Consider the following 23,941-nt stretch of genomic DNA (forward strand, 5'->3'; position numbering starts at 1 on the left):
TTGTGTATACGCTTCTACTTCCCTAAATCATCCAAAATTCAAATACCACCATTGCACAGCTATGGCTAAAACAAAAACACAGTTAAATGACATAGACCTTTCACAGCTAATGAAGTTTCCAGCTTAACCTTATAAAGTTTATCTGTTCCCGACTGACCTCTTTAATACTACCATAATCTTGCTGTGTGAAGAACGTGTCTGCGAGCCTAAGATTTTCACCTGAGCAAACACATCTGAATAAATGTCCTTCTTTCCGTGGACTAATACTTTGAATTTTATTGCAACCGTTGGCTGAAGGTGCAGACATTCAGAAAATTAAAGAGAATTTTTGTGAGCCTTTGCATGTGTAATCTGTAAATAAAAAAAAAAACAGCTTGGTCTCAATTTCCATCTCTGTTTATGTATTTATATATACCATAATATATATATATATATTATTGTTCCATCATCCAAAAACTACTGGAAAATAAATACGCATGTAAGTATATGAATATATGAATAACATTTTTTCAAATTGTACTGGCAGTGATTTGGGCTGTAACTGCTAGGATTTCCTCCCAGGAGCTGAAAAGCACTCCTTTTGGAGCTGCTTAATGTTCTTCACTGTACGCCAGGCGTTGCTGAGCCAAAGGAGGCTTTCCCTCCCTGCAGTCAGATTGGATCTTCTGCATGTGAAACATGTTTTTGGCTATTTTTTTTTTTTTTCTACTGCAAATAGGTGCAATTCCACTGCTTTGTCCAATTAATCTCAGTAACTGTTGGCAAGATGACAGGTGTCTCTATTTTGAATCTATTTCAATGAATTGTGAAGCAATAGCTTTAAAGGCCATGTTATAAAAATCCTGAGTATTCGCTAGGAGTATACCGGCTTTCAGTAAAACTGAAAGTCTGTGAAGAAAGCACGGTGTATTAGGCTATAATTTTAATGGGGCACACAGTGGTAGCGTGCATAAAAGGTTACAGTGCTCTAAATTAGGGTATGCACTGAAGTATCCAGCATGATTTCAGTAATTGTATAAAACTGAATCCAATTAAAGAGCCTTCTGAACAGTCATTAATTCTCATACCATCTCTGTGAGGTTGGTCTGTCTGTCTATGTTGTTACCAGGCTGCGTTGCAGTACATTGTATGTATTAACAGATTTCATAGCAGTAGACATGAGAAATAGTACGCTGCAATACTGAATTCTGATTCTCCGTGTTGTGAAATACTCACCTCCCAATCCCCATTCCCATTCTGTGATGAGAATGGATACACTTTGACCTTCGATGCATTTTGCTGTAAATATAATGGGCTGTAAAGAACAGAAGCACCAAACCACTACCATAACACATTTTAAAATAAAAATGTTAGGGACAAAACCCAAGGAAATCCAGTTACCATCCTTAGCAGTTATTCCTCTTTCGAAAACAAGTAGGTCTTTTGCAATTTGAACACAGCGTGCATATAAAATGCAGTATCCTAGAGTGCTATTGTCATGCAAGGTCCCTAAATTAGAGGGAGATGGAATTCCTCTTTCCAGTGTTGGTGGATGATTTGTCACATTCCTTAGTGTTGTGGGGATGCTGTATGAAAGACCTAACTGTAACGCACTGTACAATGGAAACCGCTGTAGGATACTTGATTCTGATTGCTCTACATTTTCAGTCTTGGTCACAAAATACTGAAATAGAGCCTGTTTTTGAATACAGCTTCCCTTCTGGCAGAAAGGAAAACAAAAATTAAACTGTCTTGGTCACTCTAGGAAGCTAAAGGGTGAGGTTTGTGTTAATTTGCTGCAGTGGTTTAAGTCTCATTCCAGTATTCGAAGATTCTCTTGCACTTCTGTGCACACGCTGTCTAGGTGCAGCAATGCTGAGGAAGTAGCGTAACTCAGGTATTGGTAGCTGTTGGAAGGTGATTTTATTGTTTTAACTGAAGACGTTGCCAACAGGAACAAAATTCTAGACAAAAAATGGAGAACGCTGCCAGTGGGCCCTTAGGTAAGAGCTCCAACACACGCAATTCCTCAGTGCTGTGGGATTAGCAATGGGAAAATATCAGTCCTTTGGCACATACGCAACACGCTGATACTTGTCCTGTAAGCTCTGCCGAGCTCAACAAGACACATTGCAAGGGACTCAACCACCAACCATCTTGCTGGAGTTCACGGGTATTTCCAGTGCGTACTCTACCAAAATGCCTGTATTCACATGCCCAGGGGAGACCAGGCTGGCCAGCTGGGAGGTGTGAAATGTTCCAAACCACCAAGCCGGTGAGGGACACGGAAACAAAATGAGAAAATGCTGAGAAGCTGAGCACTGTTTGTTTAGAGGAAATAGCGATTTTTCAAAGCATAAACGTATTTTTGCCACTGTTAGCAGAGAAAATCGTCTGTAAGCATCTGTCTCGGATGTCTAATTACAGATGCACATACGTACTCCATCATGTATACAGTGGAAAACATTTGCAGTGTTTTACAACAGCCAGTAGGAAAAAAACCACACGTGTTTAACTAGGTATTTAGAGAGATTTAAGGTTCTGGCTTATGCCCTGCACTTACTGTATTATGAATGCACACGCTAGAAGGGAGGGCTGGCGGGTATGCGTGCTGAGCAAAGTTTCGGCTGGCTAGCAAGACAAAACAATGGAAGAACAAACTCTTGTACAGTTTATTTCCATCAACATGTGTAATCAAGTAGTTTTAAAGCTGTACCTTGATCAAAACTTTGAACTGGTGTAATTTGGCTCTGTCCTGCCTGCCCCCTCAACACCCCCCTTTGCTGCCTGAAGTCAGCTGCTGCTGGTGGCCAGGGGAAGAATTGGCTTGGGAAAGCGATCTGTCTGTAAAATAATCCCGTTTTTGTTTACCGGGGTACTTTGCAGGCAGATCACTTCACTCATCTGGTCCACTGGAAGGATTCAGAAACGCCTGTCCTGGCACACAGGAGGCAGGGGAGGCGGGGAAAGGCGGGGTTGCTGCTTCGCACACACAGCGCTGGTTTAACGGGCTTGAACGACGAAATACAACCTCATGCAGGGCACCAACGAGAGATTTTGTGACTGGGTTCCTGCACCTCTCCCTTCCCACCACCTTCAGGTTAGCATTTCAGGCAACACCCAGCTCTCCCGGCCTGGCTGAACCCTGTGCCACGGGGCCTGAAGTGGGTCAGAGCCTCTCCGTGCCCGCAGGCCGAGCTGACAGGAAACCTTGCAGGAGATGGAAACCTCGCAGATCCTCCCAGCAGCTCCTTTCCCAGAGCGAACAGGGACATGAGGACAGGCAGGGGATGCCGTGGTGCTGGGCCTCTGCCACATTGATCCCCTGCCAGCCTAAGCTTTCTTACGGAGCTTATAGCACGGGCCGAGGCTCGAGCAAAGCCCCTGCTGCTCCCACAGCCGCCGAGGTGACGCGCCCCGGGATCAGAGCAGTGCCAGCAAGCTCTGCGTCTGCTCGCATCTCAGCTGCGCTCAGAAAGTAGGGGGAAGGGAGAAGAAGAGACGAGAGAACCTATTAGTATTTATTATTTGTATTTTTATAGCACCTCAGTGCCTAGTCACGGACCAGAACTGCATCCTATTAGCACTGTGCAAACCCCAAACCGAAGTACTACAGTCCCTGCCCCAGCGGGCTTACAATCTAAGTTTCTGAACAGAGGGATGCAAGGAGATGGAGAGGTCAAAGGGAACGGTGACAAAACGCTGATCACTGTGACAGACAGCATTGTTTTTCTGTTAACAGCTATCAGAGCTCTCAAATGCTTAGTTGAACTTAGGCATTCTTCACCCGGTCAATACTTCGTATTTCTCGTGAAAGAAAAAAAAGCATTAAGAAATCCCACAGAATTCACGTTATGTTCACTGAAAACATTTTGCAAGAAACACATGTAAGGTTATTTTAAAAAATTACTTAGTTTATATGTTCTAAGTAGATGTCTGAACACGTTTACAAAGTCTACACATGCAGTGTAAAATTAATTTTTTAACAAACTGTTACTTTCTGACTCATTTAATTTGCACTGTTGAAAAAAAAAAAAAAGATACCTTTTAATTCAACTTTTAAGAAAAAGAAGTGATTTCATCTCAACTACTACTGTTCTGGGCACTGTTGTATCTCTTTTGTGCCCAAGATTTTAAAAATAATTAGAACAGAAATGATCACCTTGGCAGAACTAAAACCAATACTAAATACAAGGACAGAGAACAACTGGCTATTTAGGGGATGTACGTAACTGATTTAACAGGTTTCTCTGATCAAAAAAGTGTGATTACAACTTTATGTGAGAAGGGCATGTGATTCACAACTATCTTTTTTGCAAGCGTATTCTATGTGCATATGAATAACTTCCCTGTAAGGGGGCTCTGCTCCAAGTTTCCCTAACATCAACACCTTTTTGACTCTGCACTCGTACTCTGCTGGCCTGCCACTGTGTGTCATAGCTAATACTGCAAATAACTCAGTGGAGTTCAATATTCTTGGTTTTACCTGCAATTACTCTGTGGTAGTAAAAGTTTTAACATCTTGTAGAGGCCTGCATGACGGTGTGATTTACACCCGTGAAAAGGGATGAAAGGAAATAAGAATTAGATGGACAGTTTGTAAGGTCATTAAACATGTTCCATGATCAGCTCTGTCGCTAGCCATTTGGGTGGCCTCCTCCACTGAAGTCACATAAGTTACGTACACTCTACCTGAAAAGAACTTCCGATATTAGCTTTCCTCTATGCAGCATTCTCTAAATTGCTGTAAACATCCAAGGTATCCATATATGTACATGCACACAGAGATACATGTCTATATCTGCGTGTATATACATGCATTTACATGTATATTTATACACACAGACATACACATATATATGCATATACATGGATAATATAGCTATGACATAGTTAGAAACAATAATGTCATTTTTTATTGCATTTTTAAGTATCGTAGAACAAGGGTATTATAGGCACACATCTTAACTACTCATCCTTACTACAGTCCTAAAGCTCATTTACCTGAGATCTGCATCTGTAAAAATAGTTCCATTTTTAGCTGCATGTTACAAAAGACTAAATATCAGCCCCACAGATATGAAATTACAACTTATTTTCAAACTAGTGCTACAAGTAAAATATGCTATCTTATAAAAAAGATACTGCTGAAAGAGATACATATTAAAAAGGAAACACGATTCTTAGAGGTTTAAAAATCTCCTTATGCCTTCCCATATTGTAATAAATTTATAAAAAATATTTGACACAGAAAATCTCCACAGAAAGCATCCTACTGAAATCACGTACCCTTTAAGCCACCCACCTTGCAAAAGTTACATAGTTCAGGAGGGCAGACTCAATATTAAAAGTACTTAATTTCCATCAGTTTTCATCATCCCGTCTGTAGTGAATAGTTTGTATTTCCTGAGCTATGAACATAGCCATCTCTCTGGTGCCCGCAGCGATCACTCGGCAGGACATCAGATCCAGAGGTCCCCCTGAGGACAAGAAGGTTAATAAGAACTGTCTTAGGTGATGTAAAAAGGTAATGTACTCTTAAATATAAACCACACTGTAATTAGGTAGGTTCAGAGACGCTGAAGCAACTTCATGCATAGATCCTTTTGGGGTGAGAAGGACAACTCTTTCTCATAGCTCCTTTCGGGGTGAGAAGGAGTTTATGAACTCCTATCTTGAAATCTCTCACAAAACTGATTTCAGAAGATTCTAGATACAGCACCAAAGTATGCAACAGAAGGAGTGAACGTTTACATTTGTTCAGTATCCAACAATAAATGCAATTATTTCCTTTTAGTAAAAGGAAAAGATAGAACAGAGATCAGTTCAGTCAGCATACCCTTCTTCTTAATGCACAATATCTTTTCACAGTATTGACCAGTAAACCATTACCCTGAGATGTGTACCATATAAATGAATAAAATAATAAGCCAGAGACTGTGCTGTCCTTTACTCCCTCTGAGCAGTTCCTACTCCTATATGTTCAGACATGTACTTGAGAGTCCCTCTTTCTTGGGAAGTCGTCTCTGCTGAAATCTGTTTGGAGTCTGAGCATGTCTACCAATTTCCCAGCTAGTCCTTTACAGTAAATCTGATGCTTTGAAGGAATTACAAAGTTACGGAAATACAGTTTGACTCAGAAGGCCTTTGATGTGATGAAACCCCAAGCTGGAATTACATCACTGTGGTATGAATAACCAGCCAGTCTAATGGAGAGTGCAGGCGTTTCTGCAGAATAGTGCCAGAAATGAGATTGGGCCACAGGAGGAGGACTGTACTGAGGTAACTTGAGGTGCCATGTGGTCCTCAAAAAGTCAGTGAAAACAGGAATATCTCACTCACCTGAAGTGTCTATCACAGTGCCGCCTGCCTCTCTAATGATGACAGTAGCTGCTGCCAAGTCCCAGCAGTGTAACCCAAACTGATAATACGCATCCGCGGCACCGGATGCCAAGTGGCACAGAGCCAGGGTGGAGCTTCCAATTACACGGACCCTAAATATAGCAAGAAGGGGACAATGAAATGTAAAGAGGAAAAAGCCTTTGATTTCAGCCTATGCATCAAGATTGAAAAATATGCAACAAACTTGATTTTTTTTTTGTTAAATTACTTTTGATCACAAATGTGAGACACACATTGTAAGATATCTTACCCATGTGCTTGGGCCTTGAGCAATCTCTCAATGTTACCAAGGAACAGTTTCAAAGTTGCAGGGTCACGTTTTGGACCAATTTCTGTTAAAATTAAGGCCTTCGAGATATCTGCAAAGTAGGTAGTTATTTTCATTAATTCAATAGTTTCCAGATAGCTTCTGGAAATTTGTTCAAAGTAAACAATAAAGGATTTTTCACAGAAAAACAATTATCACGTCCCTTTTTTTATCCCAAAGTCTTTCTAGTGATAAGGATAATTCAAAACTTCACATAAAAAAATTAAGCAAGACTAGATTTCTCTTATCAAACGGTCTGATTTAAATACTTTTTTTTTTTTTAAAAAGGAGAAAAAAAGAACAGGAATATTAAAACTAAGAATGCATCCTTTAATTCCTGCAGTTTTCATACATTGTTTTATTTCATTGACCTGCCAGCTTTTGGCAAATTCACAAACTTCAGCAACCAATGAAAAATAATACAGTGACATAGTAACTATTAATGATATTAGATTAATCATATTTGAAAACAGAATGGTTCTTGAATAGGAAACTTCAATGTAAATTATAAAGAAATTCTAAGGAATTCTAAGGGAATACAGGAAGATGAGTAAATGATTCTACTTAAAACACCAGTCATCCAGTAATAGCTCCCTTTTATTATGCCATTTTAAAGACTGAAGACACCTTATGACTGAAAAGCCCTCTTACCATAAAATAAAATAGTTTTAGTAATAATAATAATACGTGAATATTGCTTTTGTACTGTGTACAGCAAAGACAATTCCAGTTTCTGTCAGATAAGGTTATCAGCTTTGTGTACAAAGGAAAGACTCACAGTGACTTGCAAGGTGTTGAAGTAGTCCTCGCATGAGATCTGCATGTTACTAGAATATAACAAGTGTATCCCAATTTAGGAGGAGATGGTTGATTGAACACCAAGTGTCCCTGCTTCTGCTGTGCCAGTGGAACTTGGAGGCATTAAATATATACCAAATCTCAAAGGTTTGTCTGTTGATTACTTGCTAACTAGGCTGTGCCCAAGTGTCAGGTGTCACCTTCTACCCTGCGTTAAAGGCGAGGCATTCATTCACACAGGGAATGTCTACCTGGCTATTACAGCTAATTGCGTGAGTTGAAAGCTCTTAGCAGAAGTAGCAAGGAGGTTTTCAAAAGCAAATGCAGGCGGAGCAAGACATCATTTAATTAAACAGGCTACCGGTGAATTTAGTATTGTGGAGGAACAATCTGGATTCAAGCAATGTGGTAAGTGGTTGGTGAGTAGCAGGTATGCAATTAGATTGAAAGTTACAGCACATCACAAAGCTGAACTGTATGGACATATTTAACAATTACTTTTTAAATTAATGCCTTAAAATAGAGCAACACTGTTCCAGACACACTGCAGGGTGTTTGCTGCTTCAGTCACAAATGGAAAGTCTGGATGGTGAAAGCAAGCTGCTTTAGATGTTTTTGCATAACATACTCAATTTGCAGTTACAGAATATTTAATGCAAGCCTCATTGCTAAAATGCACCAAGCATTCAATCTGCACTAGTCATAGCTAGGTCACGACTAAGACAGTTGTTGAGTTATTAAGTATATTTCTGATGAATAAATGGATCTCTCCAATTTTAGTCAAAGCCATAGCCAGGTAGAAATCGAATGAAGTGACTAAGACAAGCTAGAGGGAGGTCTCTGCTTAGAAGAAGGAGCAGGCTGATCACAAAACCCAACAGAGTTTTGGGTGTTCAAGGTACAAGAGAAAATTTGCTTTCTACTCTTCACTTTCATAGAGATTTAACAGGGACAAGGATACATTTATGACAAAAAGACCCAATCTGTTGACCATAGAAGACTAAGAAAAGAAAATGCATTTACACTATTAGCACATGTAAGGACAGACCTGAATCTAAGTGTGAGAAGAAAGTAAAACTCAAGGTTAAAGGGAAGATGGAGCCTTCGTTTAAGCATATCCTGATTGCTTGTACTCCCAAACCAGACCTCTACAAAATTTGTCACTGAAGAACAGTTTTTGCCTGTACTGTAATTTCAAATGATTAAATCTCAGCAATGAATGTGTAGCGTAGATCAGCGTTATACAGAGTTACACAACAACCACATTTCCTGAAAACAAAAGGCATGAAGCAACATGACAGCCCAGCACTCCAACACATCATGCATTGGTGAAGGCTACTTGAATTCCAGCTGTAGATACAGGGAAAAAAACACTCTTTTCCAAGCTCAGTTTATTTGGCTGAAGCCACAGTCCTTACAGGAAAACAACAACTGTGACCATATACACTTAAAACAGGGGTAGAAGTAAGAATAAAGAAGGTCCATCTTCACTGATGAAAGCGCCCACCACCGAATGATGTCTCTCAAAACAAAGGAAAATTTCAAAGCATTTGAAAGGGCAGAAGGTTTGCTTCCCTCGCTGTGTTCTAAGCACCCACACAGACTGGAAGCCCAGAGGAAGAAGGACGAAAGTGGTATATGCCAAAATTATTCCCTGCTCAACTGGAGACCAGAAATTTTGGACTGCAAAAGCAAGTGAGGCTATTCTGACAGTGGCTCAGACAGCTAAACCAGGAGTACTCCTGGTTTTCCTCGTAGTCTCTGCCAGAACAGGCTCGTGTGGATTACGGGATATTCAAGTACAGACAAAAAAATTGTGCATAATCAGGGATTAAAATCTTAGGTGCCACTGACTTTACAATTTGCTCCATCTCTCCAAATGGGCAGACCCTTGCTCACTATTAATTTAGGTGAAGAGCCAAACTTCCACAAATTTTGAGCTCATTAAATATTTCAAGACCATTAAAATCTCTTTTTGTGGTGAAATTTTAACCATCTCCGGAGTATAATGATGTACATTTCTAGCACATGTAGGCTGCTGTCTGTAACTGAATGTTACGTTCTCCTCTGCACTTTCATTGATTAAAAGGAAACCTCTACACACATTTGATTTTTGTTGATTTATCAGTAAAAGAATCCCATTAAGTGCTGTTTTCTATTTGTATGTTGAAACATACCTCACACAGGAAAGCAAGCTGTTAAAGAACCCCTCTGAAGCATGCCTCCTTTAGTTTACTGTTAACATGTACGCCTACAGACATAACACACCTTATGAAATACAAATTTATTGGGAAAAGAAAGAGAATGACAGTCACCGTAGCACTGTGAATTTGATTCACCATTCCCATTGCATCTTGCTCATAAATAGTGACGCCAGTGTACAGCTGGAATGAAACTGGTGAATCTACTCATTCTTCCTTATTTTGAACAATAGTTCTGAATCAAAATAATTTAGGATTATTTAAATGGTTCAAATTCAGCTGTATATTTCAAAAAGAGAAGGAGGAAAATTGTGATTTTTCAGCAAAAACAACAAACACATAACAACAAAATTATCATGCAGGAGAAATACCTTCCATCAGGATAATGATATTCATTATCCTAATGATGATTTGCAACAACTCTGAAACAAAATTAACATATTCCTTTTAGAGTTCTAACAAAATCTAGACCAACCTGTCTCTTTTGATACCTGAAGCCTTTTGTCATTACAAAATGCCCCTTGACCTCTTCTACCAGTGTATAATCGTTCTTCAGTGCAGTGGTAAATTACACCAAATTCAAGCTTTAAGATTTTGAAAAGGAAAGAAATGAATGCAACTCAAATTACTCATCATAAATATAAACAACTACTAACGGCAGAAAGATCAGCAATATTTTAATTGGTACATGTAATCAAAGATTATATTGATGCTAATAAACTGGAATAATTTTACTATTACTACGATATTTGAGATACAGGCCATATAAAACTCAGTTTATAAAGAGAACTTAGTGCAATCTGTTCATGATCTTCTAACCTCTTACTTGCAGCTTCTTTGCGTTCACATTAGAATAGATTAAATGTTAAACTGAATTCAAAATCAATTATATATTTTTATTGAAAATATGCAAGTCCTCTAAGGCTGGATTCTGAATGATTTATTTTCACTGGTGAGCAGTTACATCTCGAAGTCCCATTAACTTTGGCTGGGTCCTGAAGATATGCAACCCCAAATACACAGATATGATTATTCAGGTATTCAAACTCTGAAGTCACGGCACGCTGTTTTCCAACAATGGATTATTTTATATGTGCTACACCTTTCACGAGGCATTTCATTTGCCTGCCTTTTCAACCAAAGTAATAACTTCCAGTCCGTTTTTCAGATGTTTCTCTGCAAAATCTTTTTCTTTAAACGTAAAAGTGAGAATCTCATTAAATCACAGGACTCAAAGAGATGGAATTTGAAGAGAAATATCATATTGTGACCTTCAATGAAGGGTTGAGAATGAGTAACACTGGACTCTCTGGGGGAATATCTTTTTACCAACAAGAAGGTCACAACCTTGACCCTTGATTTGAATGCAAGATATTTAATATTTCTATTATTTTAATAGTTTTCAACAAAACATCTTTAAACACTTTACAAACTTCAGTGACCAGCTCCTAAAATCACCCTTAGGTGAGTACAGCTAACTAGATTCTATCTAGGGGTAGGCAGCTGCACAAAAACTAAATGACTTGTCCAAGGGCACTTGTCCAAGTCAGTAACAAGATCAAGGAAACATCTCAGATGTTCTAGACTCCAAAATCTTTTCCTGCTGCCCTCCTCCATTCAACGTGATGTTCATCAGAGATAATTCAAAGGGAAAAGGTTGTCCTTGCTGCTTACCCTAAGGTCCCATGTAAACCAAGTGGTAATATAACTTCTTTTTTTTGAGGAACATTATTAGTAGATTCTTTCCCTGAATACATCTGCAGTAATTTCTTCAGTACTGTTCAAGGCTTACATTCAGGCCAGTTCCCCTGTGTGCTCTCCTTTGGCTCCTTTTCAGCCTGCTATTTTTTTGTTTTGTTTTGTTTTTTTCCCATCTGTTTATGAAGGGAGTTTTAACATCATTCTTTATTTTTGTTTCAGCTTTGTTTAGTTTACATAACCCCAAATATGCAGCATCAAAATCATGATGGTGTTCTAGAAAACATAAATATTAGAGAAAACTGTCTGGTAATAATATGTAGTACTCAGAAGGACCTCTGGGAATGAATACACTTCAGGAAAGCATGGAAGTGCTTCTTTGCAGTTTCCATGTTTGAAAAGTCTAACTTGAGAAGTACACAACATTATTCTGTTTAAATCTGTAAGTGCTGCTAGCACTTCTGAAAACTATGTTATTATTGCACAGAATTCTTGTTGGCTTCAGTTATAGCTATATATATATATATATATAAGACTGTGGACTTAGGCTGAAAGAGGCACATTTCTTGGCAGTCTGAATAGCTATTTCTCCTGTATATATATCAAACTTTAAAATGGCAACATTTGGAGAAAAGCCTTTATGAGTACAGCTAGGAAACTCAAAAAAAGACAGCATATATGAAAGCTAGGTACTTTTTTTCCCCTTGTAATCAAGCTCTCATGAGGGAAATATAGTCATTTTACTGCATTAAGAAAACCTCAAAGGCAGACTAAGTGAACTAGGCCCGTAATTTTGCACTCTTCATAAAAAGCAATTCTGAATTGCCTCAGAGCAGCAGTTAGCTTTCACAGATACTGCTAGCAGCAGGAAAGAAGCAATCACAATCAACGTAAGAACACTGAGAGAGATGTTTAAATTTTGAACAGGCAGCACTATATTTAACTCATTATGGTTTTGTCTTACAAAACCTTGCTTACACAAGTACCCCCTTTTTTAGTCACATAAATCCTATAATATTTATAATAATTTATAGGAATTATCCTGTAATTGCTAGTTTGCATAAGTGAAGTTTTGCAGGACTGGGATTTTAGACTAGTGGAGTATGACCAAATGCATTTAAAAAGCATATAAAAGCCTGACCAGTGCCTGATTTTTTTTCTTTCTTTTTAAGTTCCCACATGGTTTTGAGACTTCTAACCAAATCTCAGGTACCCATCTTAAAGAACATACTGCATACCTCTTTGTTAACAGCAAATCCGATGCTCACTGCCACTGTTGGAAATCTGTGAAAAACAAGAAATAAAGTATTATTGATGAAAAATCTCTCAGTTTGATACTTAAGCAACTTGCTAAGGCAGCAAAACCCCACATGGAGCTCTGCAACTTTACCTGTGTCAAAAATACTCTTGATATCATACTATTTATCCTTTGCCAGATTCTTTAACCATCATTTCCACTTGAAGCATAACTTAATATTTGAAAAAAATGCAAGAAATAAACTCTTGAAAATATCAGGATTTTTATACAGTGTTGTATAATTTAGTAAACTTTTTTCTTTATTGTAATTGAACCACCCAGTGTAAAATCATTAACATTATAACAGGTCATCACTTTTAAAAGCACATTTTGTTCATGTGAACTGAGAGCATCTGAAACAGCAATTAAGTTGCAAGGAGATACCTTGTTGCTGACCTCAACATAAAGAGAAACTAGTTTCTCTACTGTCTCTTTTGCTAAAAGTGGTGGTCACATATTTAATTTGATCCTTTTGAATAAAGTATAATTACTGCTTTTTAAACAATGAAATAAATTCATTTCTTACAAACATGTTTTTAAAAAGTTTGTAAAATCCAGAAAATAAAAAAAAAAGAACAAGAAAATTTCACTTAGTTGAATAAAACACTAGCACATGACCTCCCCCAGACTGAATTCCCTGACAGAAGTCAGGGAAATACTTTTTTATATTTTCTTGAAATGATAACTGCAGTTCAATTAAGCTGCTAACTGTAAGGCAGAATATAATTTGGGTTTTTAAGTAAAAGTGTTATAAAAAACATTAAGTTTACAACTCCTAGCATTTAAATGATGAATTAAAACTTTTGATTTTTGCAATACTGATCCCTAGATCTCTTTTTTTTACAGAGCAATACTTTAGGAGTTTAAAACCAATATCTACATACAGCTTAGTTTTCAGTTACACTCTATATGTATGCAGTGGTTGTACTTCTCAGGAAAAATGAAGCACTTGTATTTGAAAGGGAGAAAACACCACTATGAAAAGGAATGTGTAGCAACCACACAAGGAGTGAGGCCAAATGTCATCATAGTACAGCCTTGTTTCTTCAGTTCAGCTCAAGTCTCTACATGTTAATGTGTGGTATATATAAATGAGCTGTGAGTCAAGAGCTTCTGGGTCATTAAGCAATCAGCGAAAACTTTAGCTTACCTTTAGATAACAGTACAGAGCTCTCTCCAGCACAAACACACACTCCCTCAGATATACTGTGTGAGGCATAAAGCAACAGAGGGATGACTCCTACTTACGTGTCGCAGGAACAAATTTACCACAGTGAATTTAATCTTTGAGCAGAAGGGAGGATTTGTGAGAAGCTAAATTTTGCTATTTTATGCATTTCCAGTTCCCCCATCCACTCACCTATGTACAAAATTGCAGGTTCCATCAACAGGATCAATAATCCAGGTAGGACTGTCAGTGAGGACACATTTTGAACCAGCAGCAGTGGATTCTTCTGCAATAAACCTGTATTTAATGTGGAATAAAAACACGTCTCAGAACACTGGCTGAAATATACACTCATTAAGTATAATTCCATCTTTCTGTCTTTTGAAGAGGTATTTGTTTTTATATAAATATACATTTCATATATATGTATATATATGAGTATGTACGTATTTCTTTTTTCATTGGGGAATGGGAAACTTTTACAGAAACTTCAGAGGAGAGTTCTCGAATTCATAGCATACTATTTCAATGGTAAAAAAGAACTCTATTCATGTTCACTTTCCTAATGTACCATTAAGAAATTCATGAAAATGAATGCAGAAATGGATCTGAACTGGCAGCTCTGGAACTCTAAAGGAGGTTTTTCTGCAGAATGTAATTTTATGGGTTAGGTCTGTCGCTTGCACTAAGGAATACAAACTGCGAAATGCAGCTGCTTCTTTTTGCAGTCAAATTCAGTCAGCAGGGAGTAACGAACTCTTAGAGAATCCACAGTCTCCCTCCTACTAGGATTTTTTTACAGTAGTCAGAGTTGGGAAATTAAAAAGTTTGAACAGTTGAACTTGCTTCTTCCCATGACCCAGAGATTTTTTTTTTATTATTATTATTATTTTTTGGATGCACAAGGCACACACTGAAATCTGAGCTTGTCTTCTGTTCTGCTCTGATTTCTTTCATAGATATGTTTTATTGTTGTTGTTGTTTTTTTCCCCTGGGAAATCTGCATCCAGTTGTGGAGCATTTCCTGCTGACCTTACTTATCCTTGCTCTCCCATAAACTGCTCAGGGTCTGTTTCTCTAAGAGCTGTGCAGGTGCTACTCTCACAGATTTCAATATGGTCCTGTATGTACAGGATGTGTAGAATCAGACTGCTTAATCTCACTTTTGGTTTCACATTTAAACAACTGGTGTTGGTTTTCACAGCATCTACAAATGCCTGAGGACAAAAAAGCTTCCCCTAAAGACATAAAGAGAGAGGAAAAAAATATAAAATAAAGGAAAAAAAATATTTTGCAGAAATAGTTGTTTCCCTAGGACTATTTGCTTTTGTGCCCTCAACACGTGCTGCCTGATGCTCCATAATACTGCAAATACGAGCTTAAAACATCCTGCAGACAGCACAGGAGGAGTCTTCTTGAATTTCCCAAACGCTGTTTTGCCTTTCCCTCAGCAGCAAGGGACTATTTTAACAGCATTATGGGCCCCCAGTTGATATGAGACGGGAAGTAGCAAGTGCTTGTTACTATTTTAATCTCCTTTAAAGAGAACAGCTGAAGGACACTTAAAAGTGTTAGTGTGCAACCAGGAAGCCAGAAAAACCTTGAACAAGTGCTTGAAGTTCTCAGTCAAACGCAACACGTTGCAGATTCCTCGCTTTATATATTCCATTATTTTGCCTTGTTAGTGCTGAACCATTTGACTTTTCCTTCCAAAAAATCTTGTAAGTAGCACCTAAACCCAAGCATAAGCTTCAGCTGCACTGCTGGCTGTGGGCGAAACTGATCTTCCTGCAGACAGAGCACCTGACAGCTGGCCTCAGACTGTCCATCTTCACCCCCAAATTTTACCTGTTTTCCACCTTCTGACAGCTCCACCAGCCAGAGACTGAATTGTAGCTGTTGTCTTGCCAATCAAGAAGGTGAAATGAGAATTCCCATAAAACAAGAGTGTTTCTGTGTAAGGTGTTTTACCCTCACCTATCACGAACCTGTCCCTTTCCTTTTCCTTACTGCAGTCCTCAAGTACAAAAGCTTTACCACGAAGCTGGGGTACAGCAGTGCCCTTGATGTCCGAGGTCAATTTTCCAAAGCAGGTGTAGGACAAATTAGGTGCACATTTTATGAAATTTTGCTAGCAGGTTAAATGAAGCCCATAGCTGCTATGCAATACCGGGCACTGTGACTGTTCCTAAAGGCCAACATCTGATGTATTGCTCTAATGGCTCCGTGTCCTGTAAAAACATGCACATGGAGCAAAACATTCAGGCTGAAGCCTTGAACACCAGATATTAGGAACAGTTTAAGAAGTGTGTGTGTCTGTGTGTGTGTTGAACCTCCCCCGTTTCATTACAGTAGTTAATTTAGTATGCCAGCCTCTCAGCTCTCCTCAAATCTGGATTAAAGTTTTCTCCCACTGAAAACGAGTCTGGTAATTTTAGCCTAGCCTGAGCAGACATCTGTTCGCGCCACAAAGCCACTCTGAAATTCATTGCTGGGACAGCAGGGAAGCTGTAGCACAGCCTAAACTGCAGGAAGAGCGATATCCAGTGGTGCACAGCACATTCAAACCGGGGCTGCCCCTCCACTATCCCACCAAGGGGGTCTGAGGGCAAAATCCAGGCAGCCAGGGTTGGATGTCGTGGCTGAGTCCTGCTTGTAATGGCTCCAGGATTAAGGCCACAATTAACACCAAAGATGACAACTTGTGTAACAATAACACAGGCAAATGCCACAATAGGCTTTTACAGCCTGTAGTCCATGATAGGCTGTGCCTATCTGTGCTTCAGAGATCGTCCAGAAAAAATACCCTTTTGGAAAGACTCACTTGGAGTACATCAGAGTGCCAGAGAGAGACAGCAAAGATGAAAACTCGAGTGAAGCATGAATGAGGATGATACACATCCCTTGGCCAAGCAGAGACAAGAAAGAAACACGGGACAGAATCACTTTTTTAACAGGTTTTCCTAATATTTCTCTTTACTTCTGAGCACTTTTCCAGTACCTCAAGACACACCTCTGCCACAGCACGAATGGCATAGGTTCCAGAGAGATCTCCTCTAGTTTTTTTCTAACTCCAAAGATACGTTTCTAAAGTGTGGTGCAGTTGACATGTTGGAGGGCAGGGATGCCATCCAGAGGGACCTGGACAGGCTGGAGAGGTGGGCCTGTGAGAACCTCATGGAGTTCAACAAGACCCAGTGCAAGGTCCTGCACCTGGGCCACGGCAACCTTAAGCACAAATAGAGGCTGGGTGGAGAACAAATTGAGAGCAGCCCTGAGGAGAAGGACCTAGGGGTGCTTGTTGATGAGAAGCTCGACATGAGCTAGCGATGTGTGCTTGCAGCCCAGAAAGCCAACCGTATCCTGGGCTGCATCAAAATAAGCATGGGCAGCAGGGTGAGGCAGGTGATCGTCCCCCTCTGCTCTGCTCTTGTGAGACCCCACCTGGAGCACTGCGTTCAGCTCTGGGGTCCCCAGCACAAGAAGGAAGTGGACCTATTAGAACAAGGTCCAGAGAAAGGCCATGAAGATAATCAGAGGGCTGGAGCACCTCTCCTATGAAGACAGGCTGAGGGAGCTGGGGTTGTTCAGCCTGGAGAAGAGAAGGCTCCGGGGAGACCTCACAGCGGCCTTCCAGTACCTAAAGGGGGCCTACAAGAAAGCTGGGGAGGGACTCTGTGTCAGGGAGTGGAGTGACAGGGCAAGGAGTAATTTTGGCTTTAAACTAAAAGAGGATAGGTTAAAACTGGATATGAAGAATAAATTCTTTTACTATGAGGCACTGGAGCACGTTGTCCAGAGAAGCTGTGGATGCCCCATCCCTGGAGGTGCTCAAGGCCAGGCTGGATGGGGCTTTGGGCAACCTGGTCTGGTGGGAGGTGTCCCTGCCCATGGCAGGGGGTTGGAATTAGATGGGCTTTTAAGGTTCCTTCCAACCAAACCATTCTGTGACTCTATGATAACTTAAGAGAAATAACAGAAACCTTCACTGATGCTTTCAACAACTAGATTAGGGGAAAGACTGAACACAATTTAAATGATCTTTCGATGTTTTCATTGTACTTAAACCTTGATTCCTACTGTGGATTCCTCATCGCAAGTGTCTAAATTTAGTCTTTTAAATCCAGTTTTAAGCTACTTTTAATCTAAATGCATTCTCTGTCTGAACAAATTCTGACCAAAATAAACAATCACTATCTGCAAAAAAACCCACAATTGTTTTGAAGAAATTCATTTATTTGCTTATGGAGGCATAAGTTAACTGCAAAGAGTTAATAAAAGTCAGAGACTTTTCCATTTCTACTTCTATGTTGACCTTACAACTTTTGTTTCCATTTTGAGTAACCTGAGTGCTTCTGATGATTCCCATTTTATGTGAAATGTATATGTTTTATGTTCACTGCCAGACTGTTCAAGGAAAAAAGAAACAACACGCAGTGGAGATGAGAAAAGAGCACAACCAGCAATAGTAGACGGAATATTACACAAATAATAGGCTTGTAAACCCTGGCAGTCTCTTGAGAATTGCAGCCAAGAACCACACATTGTGCTGTACAGTACTGCTTCAATACATGATCACATACAACACGTATTTACAAAGCTATATTTAGTATGTAATGTTCTTTTAACACATTCATTTTTTTTTCTTTGTTATTTTCTTTACAAGAGCATAGCTGACAAGCAGATTAGTAGCTGAGCCCTCCAGATTCTCATCTTTGTTGATTTCTGCACTGTGCTAGAGTGCAAGGCTCTTTTCCATTAGAGACGTGCACGGTTAGAAGGAAGTCATACAGTATTTAAGTGATACACAGGCTCTGCAGCAAGATGAATTTATCCTCCTGTACTGAATTCAACTGTGGAAATCAACTGTGGAGTCTCTGCATCAAACCCAATCTGGCCAACTAATACAAAACCTCTCTCTAATCTGTGTACGTACTAGGAGGAGTTATTTTCAAATTGACCTTAATAATTCAAGAGGAGTCAACAATCTGATTATTTTCAAAACCTTGGTTTGAAACCCCATAAAATAATTTACATCTTATTTAAATGTATTGAATGATGATGATAAACATCCCTGCTTATCACCAATTTTAGGATTCTATGCAACACAAAGTAAATGTGCTTAAATATGATGGTTGTCCTGATCTGGCAAACACCTACCTATGATGGCAAAAGAAAGTGATAGGAAGGTCTGCAGGATGGGATCTTTGCTATTATTAATTACAGCTATATTTTAATGGGTGTCATACACGATATCCTCACAGGGGAAACACCAATATTAAATACATTTCAGGAAGTTAAGAAACAAAGAATTTACATGCACAGGTCATCGTAGAAATATTAGAAAATATAAAGTCATCAGTATAGGGTAGTGGTAGCTCTTTAAAATGGAATCCTACAAACGTGTCCAACAGCAATAATATATGTAATATATGAGAGATACATAAACCTGAAAGAAGCTACTACTGAATTAAGAAAAAATAATGTTTTCCAACGATAATCTGACTCCCAGGGATAGATTTTTATATTCCCTTCAAAAGCCAGTCAAATATAAAACTCTTATAGGATAAAATGGTCATTCATAGTTTCTTTCTATAGACACTCACCTGTGGGAGGGAAATTTCTCTTTCAGAACAGAAATAATTAAGTTTTCCACAAAATGATCAGTCTCGGTCACGAGGTCTGCTGCAGATGTCTTTGTAGACACTTGTTTTTCCTCTGTTAGAGCTTTCCTAATAATCTGAAAGAAGAGAATTTCACAAATCAGATTTGGTTTCCATTCACGCTGTGGACATAAAAATACTATATTTACTAACAACATCATAGCTAACCCTGAAAAACAGTAGTAGGTCTAATTCTCCCAGAACCTATTCTAGCTCTTCTGAGTAAAAACCTTTTTTGAGATAAGGAATGTTCTTTTTGGGAACACGGCATTTGGAATCACTCTGCAGGAACCTCTCTTGACAGTTCAGGAAGGGATTAAGAACGGGACGCAACTGATGGAACAGAAGTGTGATAGTAGACATTGTGATTTAGGAAATTAAAGAAAATACATGTAAGATATGAAAGAAACTTGAGGCCCATAATTTCTCTCACAAAACAAAACAAAACAACACTTTTTTCCATTAAAAAAAAGTATTTACAGGGCCAATACCCCACAGCTCCTTTACTTCAAAATACAATAAAGCAAACCTCTTTTTTTGCCAACAAAGACACAATATTTATTTTTTCTTGTATATATGGGTGTTTGGAACTTCAAGTGTGGACCACCCACTAGTCTCAAAGAATTGCTTTATGTTTAACAAAAACAAAGATTTAGGTTTTTCCCCAGATATGGAGCCAGTGATCTAACTCTGGATTCTCTTTTGGAAGTCTCCACGTCCTTTTAAAGGGTTTTAACTGCTGTAAATTTGGAACTAAACCACATCAATTGCAAATGCACATATGGGAACACAGTTGATAAAAGCTTTTCTCAGATTTTACCATTTTTTTCCCCATCCCTTCATTAAGACAATTGCAGGAGGGGGTAGAGTGATAATGCTCAACTTGAAAAAGGAGCTGCCTTATTTTTTAACCAGTGACCATTATAAACTATTTGAAGTTAGGAAAACCAAACCAAAGATTAGGCTTATTTCTATGGAATTATATTAAATGAAAAATAACACCAGGGAGACTCATATTCCAAGTCCCTTCTAAAACATAAATTTTAATTGTTTAGTTAAATTTCCCGGGATCAGAGCATTTTAAAGTTACCTACAGAGAAACATCTTAAGACCAAACCAAACAGTCCTGCTGTATTATGCACGGGAAAGGGAATGGGGAACTCCCTAATTTCAGTCTCAGCTCTTGGTTTTCGTAGCCTAAAATGCTTCATTTGAAGGCTTTTCAGATTGCTCTGACACGTAATCGACTTTGTCGGCCGTTGCCTTAGCATTAGTATCTGGACTAATGTTTCTGCTTCATGAGCTGCAGAGCATTAGTTCTGCCTCTTTCCCGAGCTGCTGAGGCCAGATTAAAACATTTCGGTTTGAACTTTTGCTGGAGTTCATTATTGCATACCCAAACGTTCACTTAATCATCTTCATGCCCCCAGTGTCCCGCTATGGTTTTCTCCAGGCTTTAACCGCACCGCTGCCATAAAAGCGCCGCCCTAGGAAGGCCCTCAGGCTGCTCTGCTCCCCGAAGCACAACCCAAAGCACTGCAACCATCTCAGCTGCGGTGTGTAACCTATTCGGCAGCACCTGCTATGCTCACGCCTTGTATTTTCACCACTCTTTACTCCTGTCCTGCCTACATACGAGTTCAATGCGCTGCGTCACGTAGCCAGGCAGCTGAGGAATACCACCTCTCGTTTCTTGCCCTACACTCTCCGCAGAAAGGGTCTGAATTTCTCTTTAGCAGTGCCGTCTTGACTCCTGTTCAGCTTTAATACCCAGTGGATGGAAGAGATTTGTGCAGCCGTGTAAATCAGTACATGCGACCGTTCATTCGGCAGGGGACTGCGGTCACACCTGGCCCTCGATGCAGAAAGAGCAGCGGCTGCGAGGGCTCTTCTGGGGACGTGCTGCAATCGCCTGCTTCTGTTTTTTTTTTTTTTAAAAAAAAACAACTGGATTTTTTGCAGGATCCTACTCGATGTGTTCTGTCTGCTTGACAGCCACGAAAAATACCCCGATTTCCCAGGTTGTTGTGTGCTAGCATTACGGTAACCAGACTCACAATGTGCCTATACCCTTTCCTTTTGGAAAGAGAAGCTGTGCTGGGGCCACCAGCAGCGAATGGGCGCCACGTCTGTGTTAGCTCACCCAGCGCACCAGGCGGTGCTGTGGGGTGGACGGGTCCGTGCCACCTCACGGCCTCTCATAAAACATCTGACAAAGGAATTCATGTGGGTTTGCACTGACCCGTGTGGGCGTGTAATCCAAGTCAGAGCACGACACGCAAAGACCTGCAAAGACCACGTGTATTCCCTGCATCATCGATGAAGCAGCTTTTATTCTTCCCAAATTTATCCCACAGCTCAGAGAGGTCCATGACTCTGCTCACACTGAACAACCCCCAGGAGTCCTCTGCCTCCCAGGAGTATCAGAGCCTGGTGCCCCTCAGGGGACATCACTCAGCTCCTCCCCGTGCTGAAGCCTTATAACAAGGTCTGTAGATACCTACCACAACTGCCTGCTCTTCTCAGCTGGGCATTTTAGCCCATGCTGCCCCTCCACTAGATCAGGGCACATTTGGGGGTTCGTGCAATGCAAGAGGCATCTACACCAGTACATTCATGAAGACCACAACTGCAAGAAATGGACTGCCCCTGCTGCCTTGTTCATTTGCCACGGAGCAGAGGAAATGGAGCTGCAGGGGCTCGGTGCAGTCATGATCCTGGTTTCTTCCTTTCCTGACACCTTTGTGAAATTAAGACACGCAAAGGAAAATTGAGAGGAGAGAGGGCCCAGATGCCTCCTCCCCCAACACCTGCCAGGAGAGCCACCTGCAGCAAGGAGCAAGGTGCTTGCTGTTTCGTTTCACCATACTGCTTGCACTTACCACACTCTTCTGGGAGCCCCAAGGTGGAATTACATGCTTGCAATGTTGTACGGGGATATTTGCTTACTGGGAAAACCAAACATCTAGATGAGGAGCGTAACTATCTGCACATAATTTAGGAAATACCAATCTGCTTTGCTAAAAATAAATAAATAAAATGAAATAAAAACTATGTTCCATAGAAAGTAGCCTAAAATATCCCCTGGGAGCTAACATTGGGAAGAGATCTTTTTTTTCTGCCAGTTTCCTGCCAGTTTCCAGGTAGCAATGGCAGATTGCAAACTGATGCAAATTGAAAAGATGCAAACATCAGTCCTCTGGAATGTTATTTCTTCCAGGAAAACATGCTCAGCTATGGTCTTCTGGGTGACTAAAATGGTTGGAGATGGTTAAGGCTGTCCTCAAACCTCGATATTTTGAGAAATTAGGTGTGGAAGCTTGAGTCATGAGAGGCTTTCTTGTGAAATGGCTGGCAGAAGGAGCATGCCGGAGAACCTCCCGTTTGGCGATTCTGTGAGAGCACGACCTGTCATTGCAATTTGGATTATCCACTGACTCCTTGTATCACCACAACAAGTCCCCTCTCCTCTGGCATGCTGCTAATCTTTGCCTATGCGCATGTGCGCCTACGGCGGAGGGGGAAACAGGTTTAATGACACACACTAAGGAAGAAGTAAAGGTCACAGTGTGCGGGTACACGGTGCTTTGTAGTGCGATAGAAGCAGAAGAGCAATGCACAGTGCAGATCTGTGCTTTACCCCCTTTCTCCTCTGCTGATCCCACTTCTTGGCTCTGTGACAGCCGGTGGAAGTTCTGCTGTGGCACACCGCGGGGCCAAGGAGCTAACTAACCTCCTGCTGTGTTGAAATGCCTCTGTCGGTGAATTTTGGCCGCCCTGAAGACACTGGCATAACCAGAGGACGACTCCTCTGTGGCACAACTATTTCTTCTCCGCACAAACGCCGGCATTGCCACAGGTAAGCCCACCACACTAAACCATGACAGCAGCGTTATAAGCGCTTGGTGTCTGAAAAAGTTACGTGTAAAGCATCCACGCTGACCATATTTTGGTGACATCCAAGCACTTTGAGCCACAACCCAACCCCACAATGCCCGGAGGCTCCTCCTGGTACTTCGGTCGGCTGCAGCCCCCGGGCTCTGCGACCACCCCCGGGACCCCTCATCTCCCCCGGGGACCCCTCCTCAGCCCCGGGGGGACCAGGCACGGAGCTGCTGCCGTCTCTGACAGCCCTGCCTCCCCCCCCCTCACCAGCCCAGCGCCCACAGCCGGCCTCCCCTCGCCGCTTCACCTCTTCATTTTGTCATTTCTACCCCCAAAACGCAGCAGCCCCCCGGTGGTGGTGATGGTGGTGGTCGGGGGGGGGGGGCTGCGAGGGGCGGCTCTCACCTGCCCGGCGCGCAGCGCCAGCTGCACCGCCAGCTCCAGGCACTCCTTCCAGGGGTCCCCGCCGCCTCCTCCTCCTCCTCCTCCTCCCGCAGCCCCTTCCTCCTCCTCCTCCTCCCCGCACGGCTTCATAGCGGCGGC

The 23,941-nt window shown here is 40.8% G+C and overlaps 1 protein-coding gene across 1 annotated transcript; it reads right to left on the reverse strand.

Annotated features, from left to right (window-relative positions):
• Positions 1 to 3,493: 3,493 nt before the first annotated feature.
• IMPA2 (inositol monophosphatase 2) lies at positions 3,494 to 23,932 on the reverse strand. The gene is made up of 8 exons (XM_032181462.1): positions 23,804 to 23,932; positions 19,457 to 19,590; positions 14,043 to 14,147; positions 12,624 to 12,669; positions 10,163 to 10,271; positions 6,632 to 6,740; positions 6,322 to 6,473; positions 3,494 to 5,459 (listed from the first exon to the last, which is right to left on the reverse strand). The coding sequence occupies exons 1-8, from the start codon at positions 23,930 to 23,932 to the stop codon at positions 5,344 to 5,346; spliced, it is 900 nt and encodes a 299-aa protein (XP_032037353.1). The 3' UTR covers positions 3,494 to 5,343.
• Between the last annotated feature and the right edge of the window lie 9 nt (positions 23,933 to 23,941).

This window comes from Aythya fuligula, chromosome 2 (genome assembly GCF_009819795.1).
Source record: "Aythya fuligula isolate bAytFul2 chromosome 2, bAytFul2.pri, whole genome shotgun sequence".
Taxonomy (NCBI): domain Eukaryota; kingdom Metazoa; phylum Chordata; class Aves; order Anseriformes; family Anatidae; genus Aythya; species Aythya fuligula.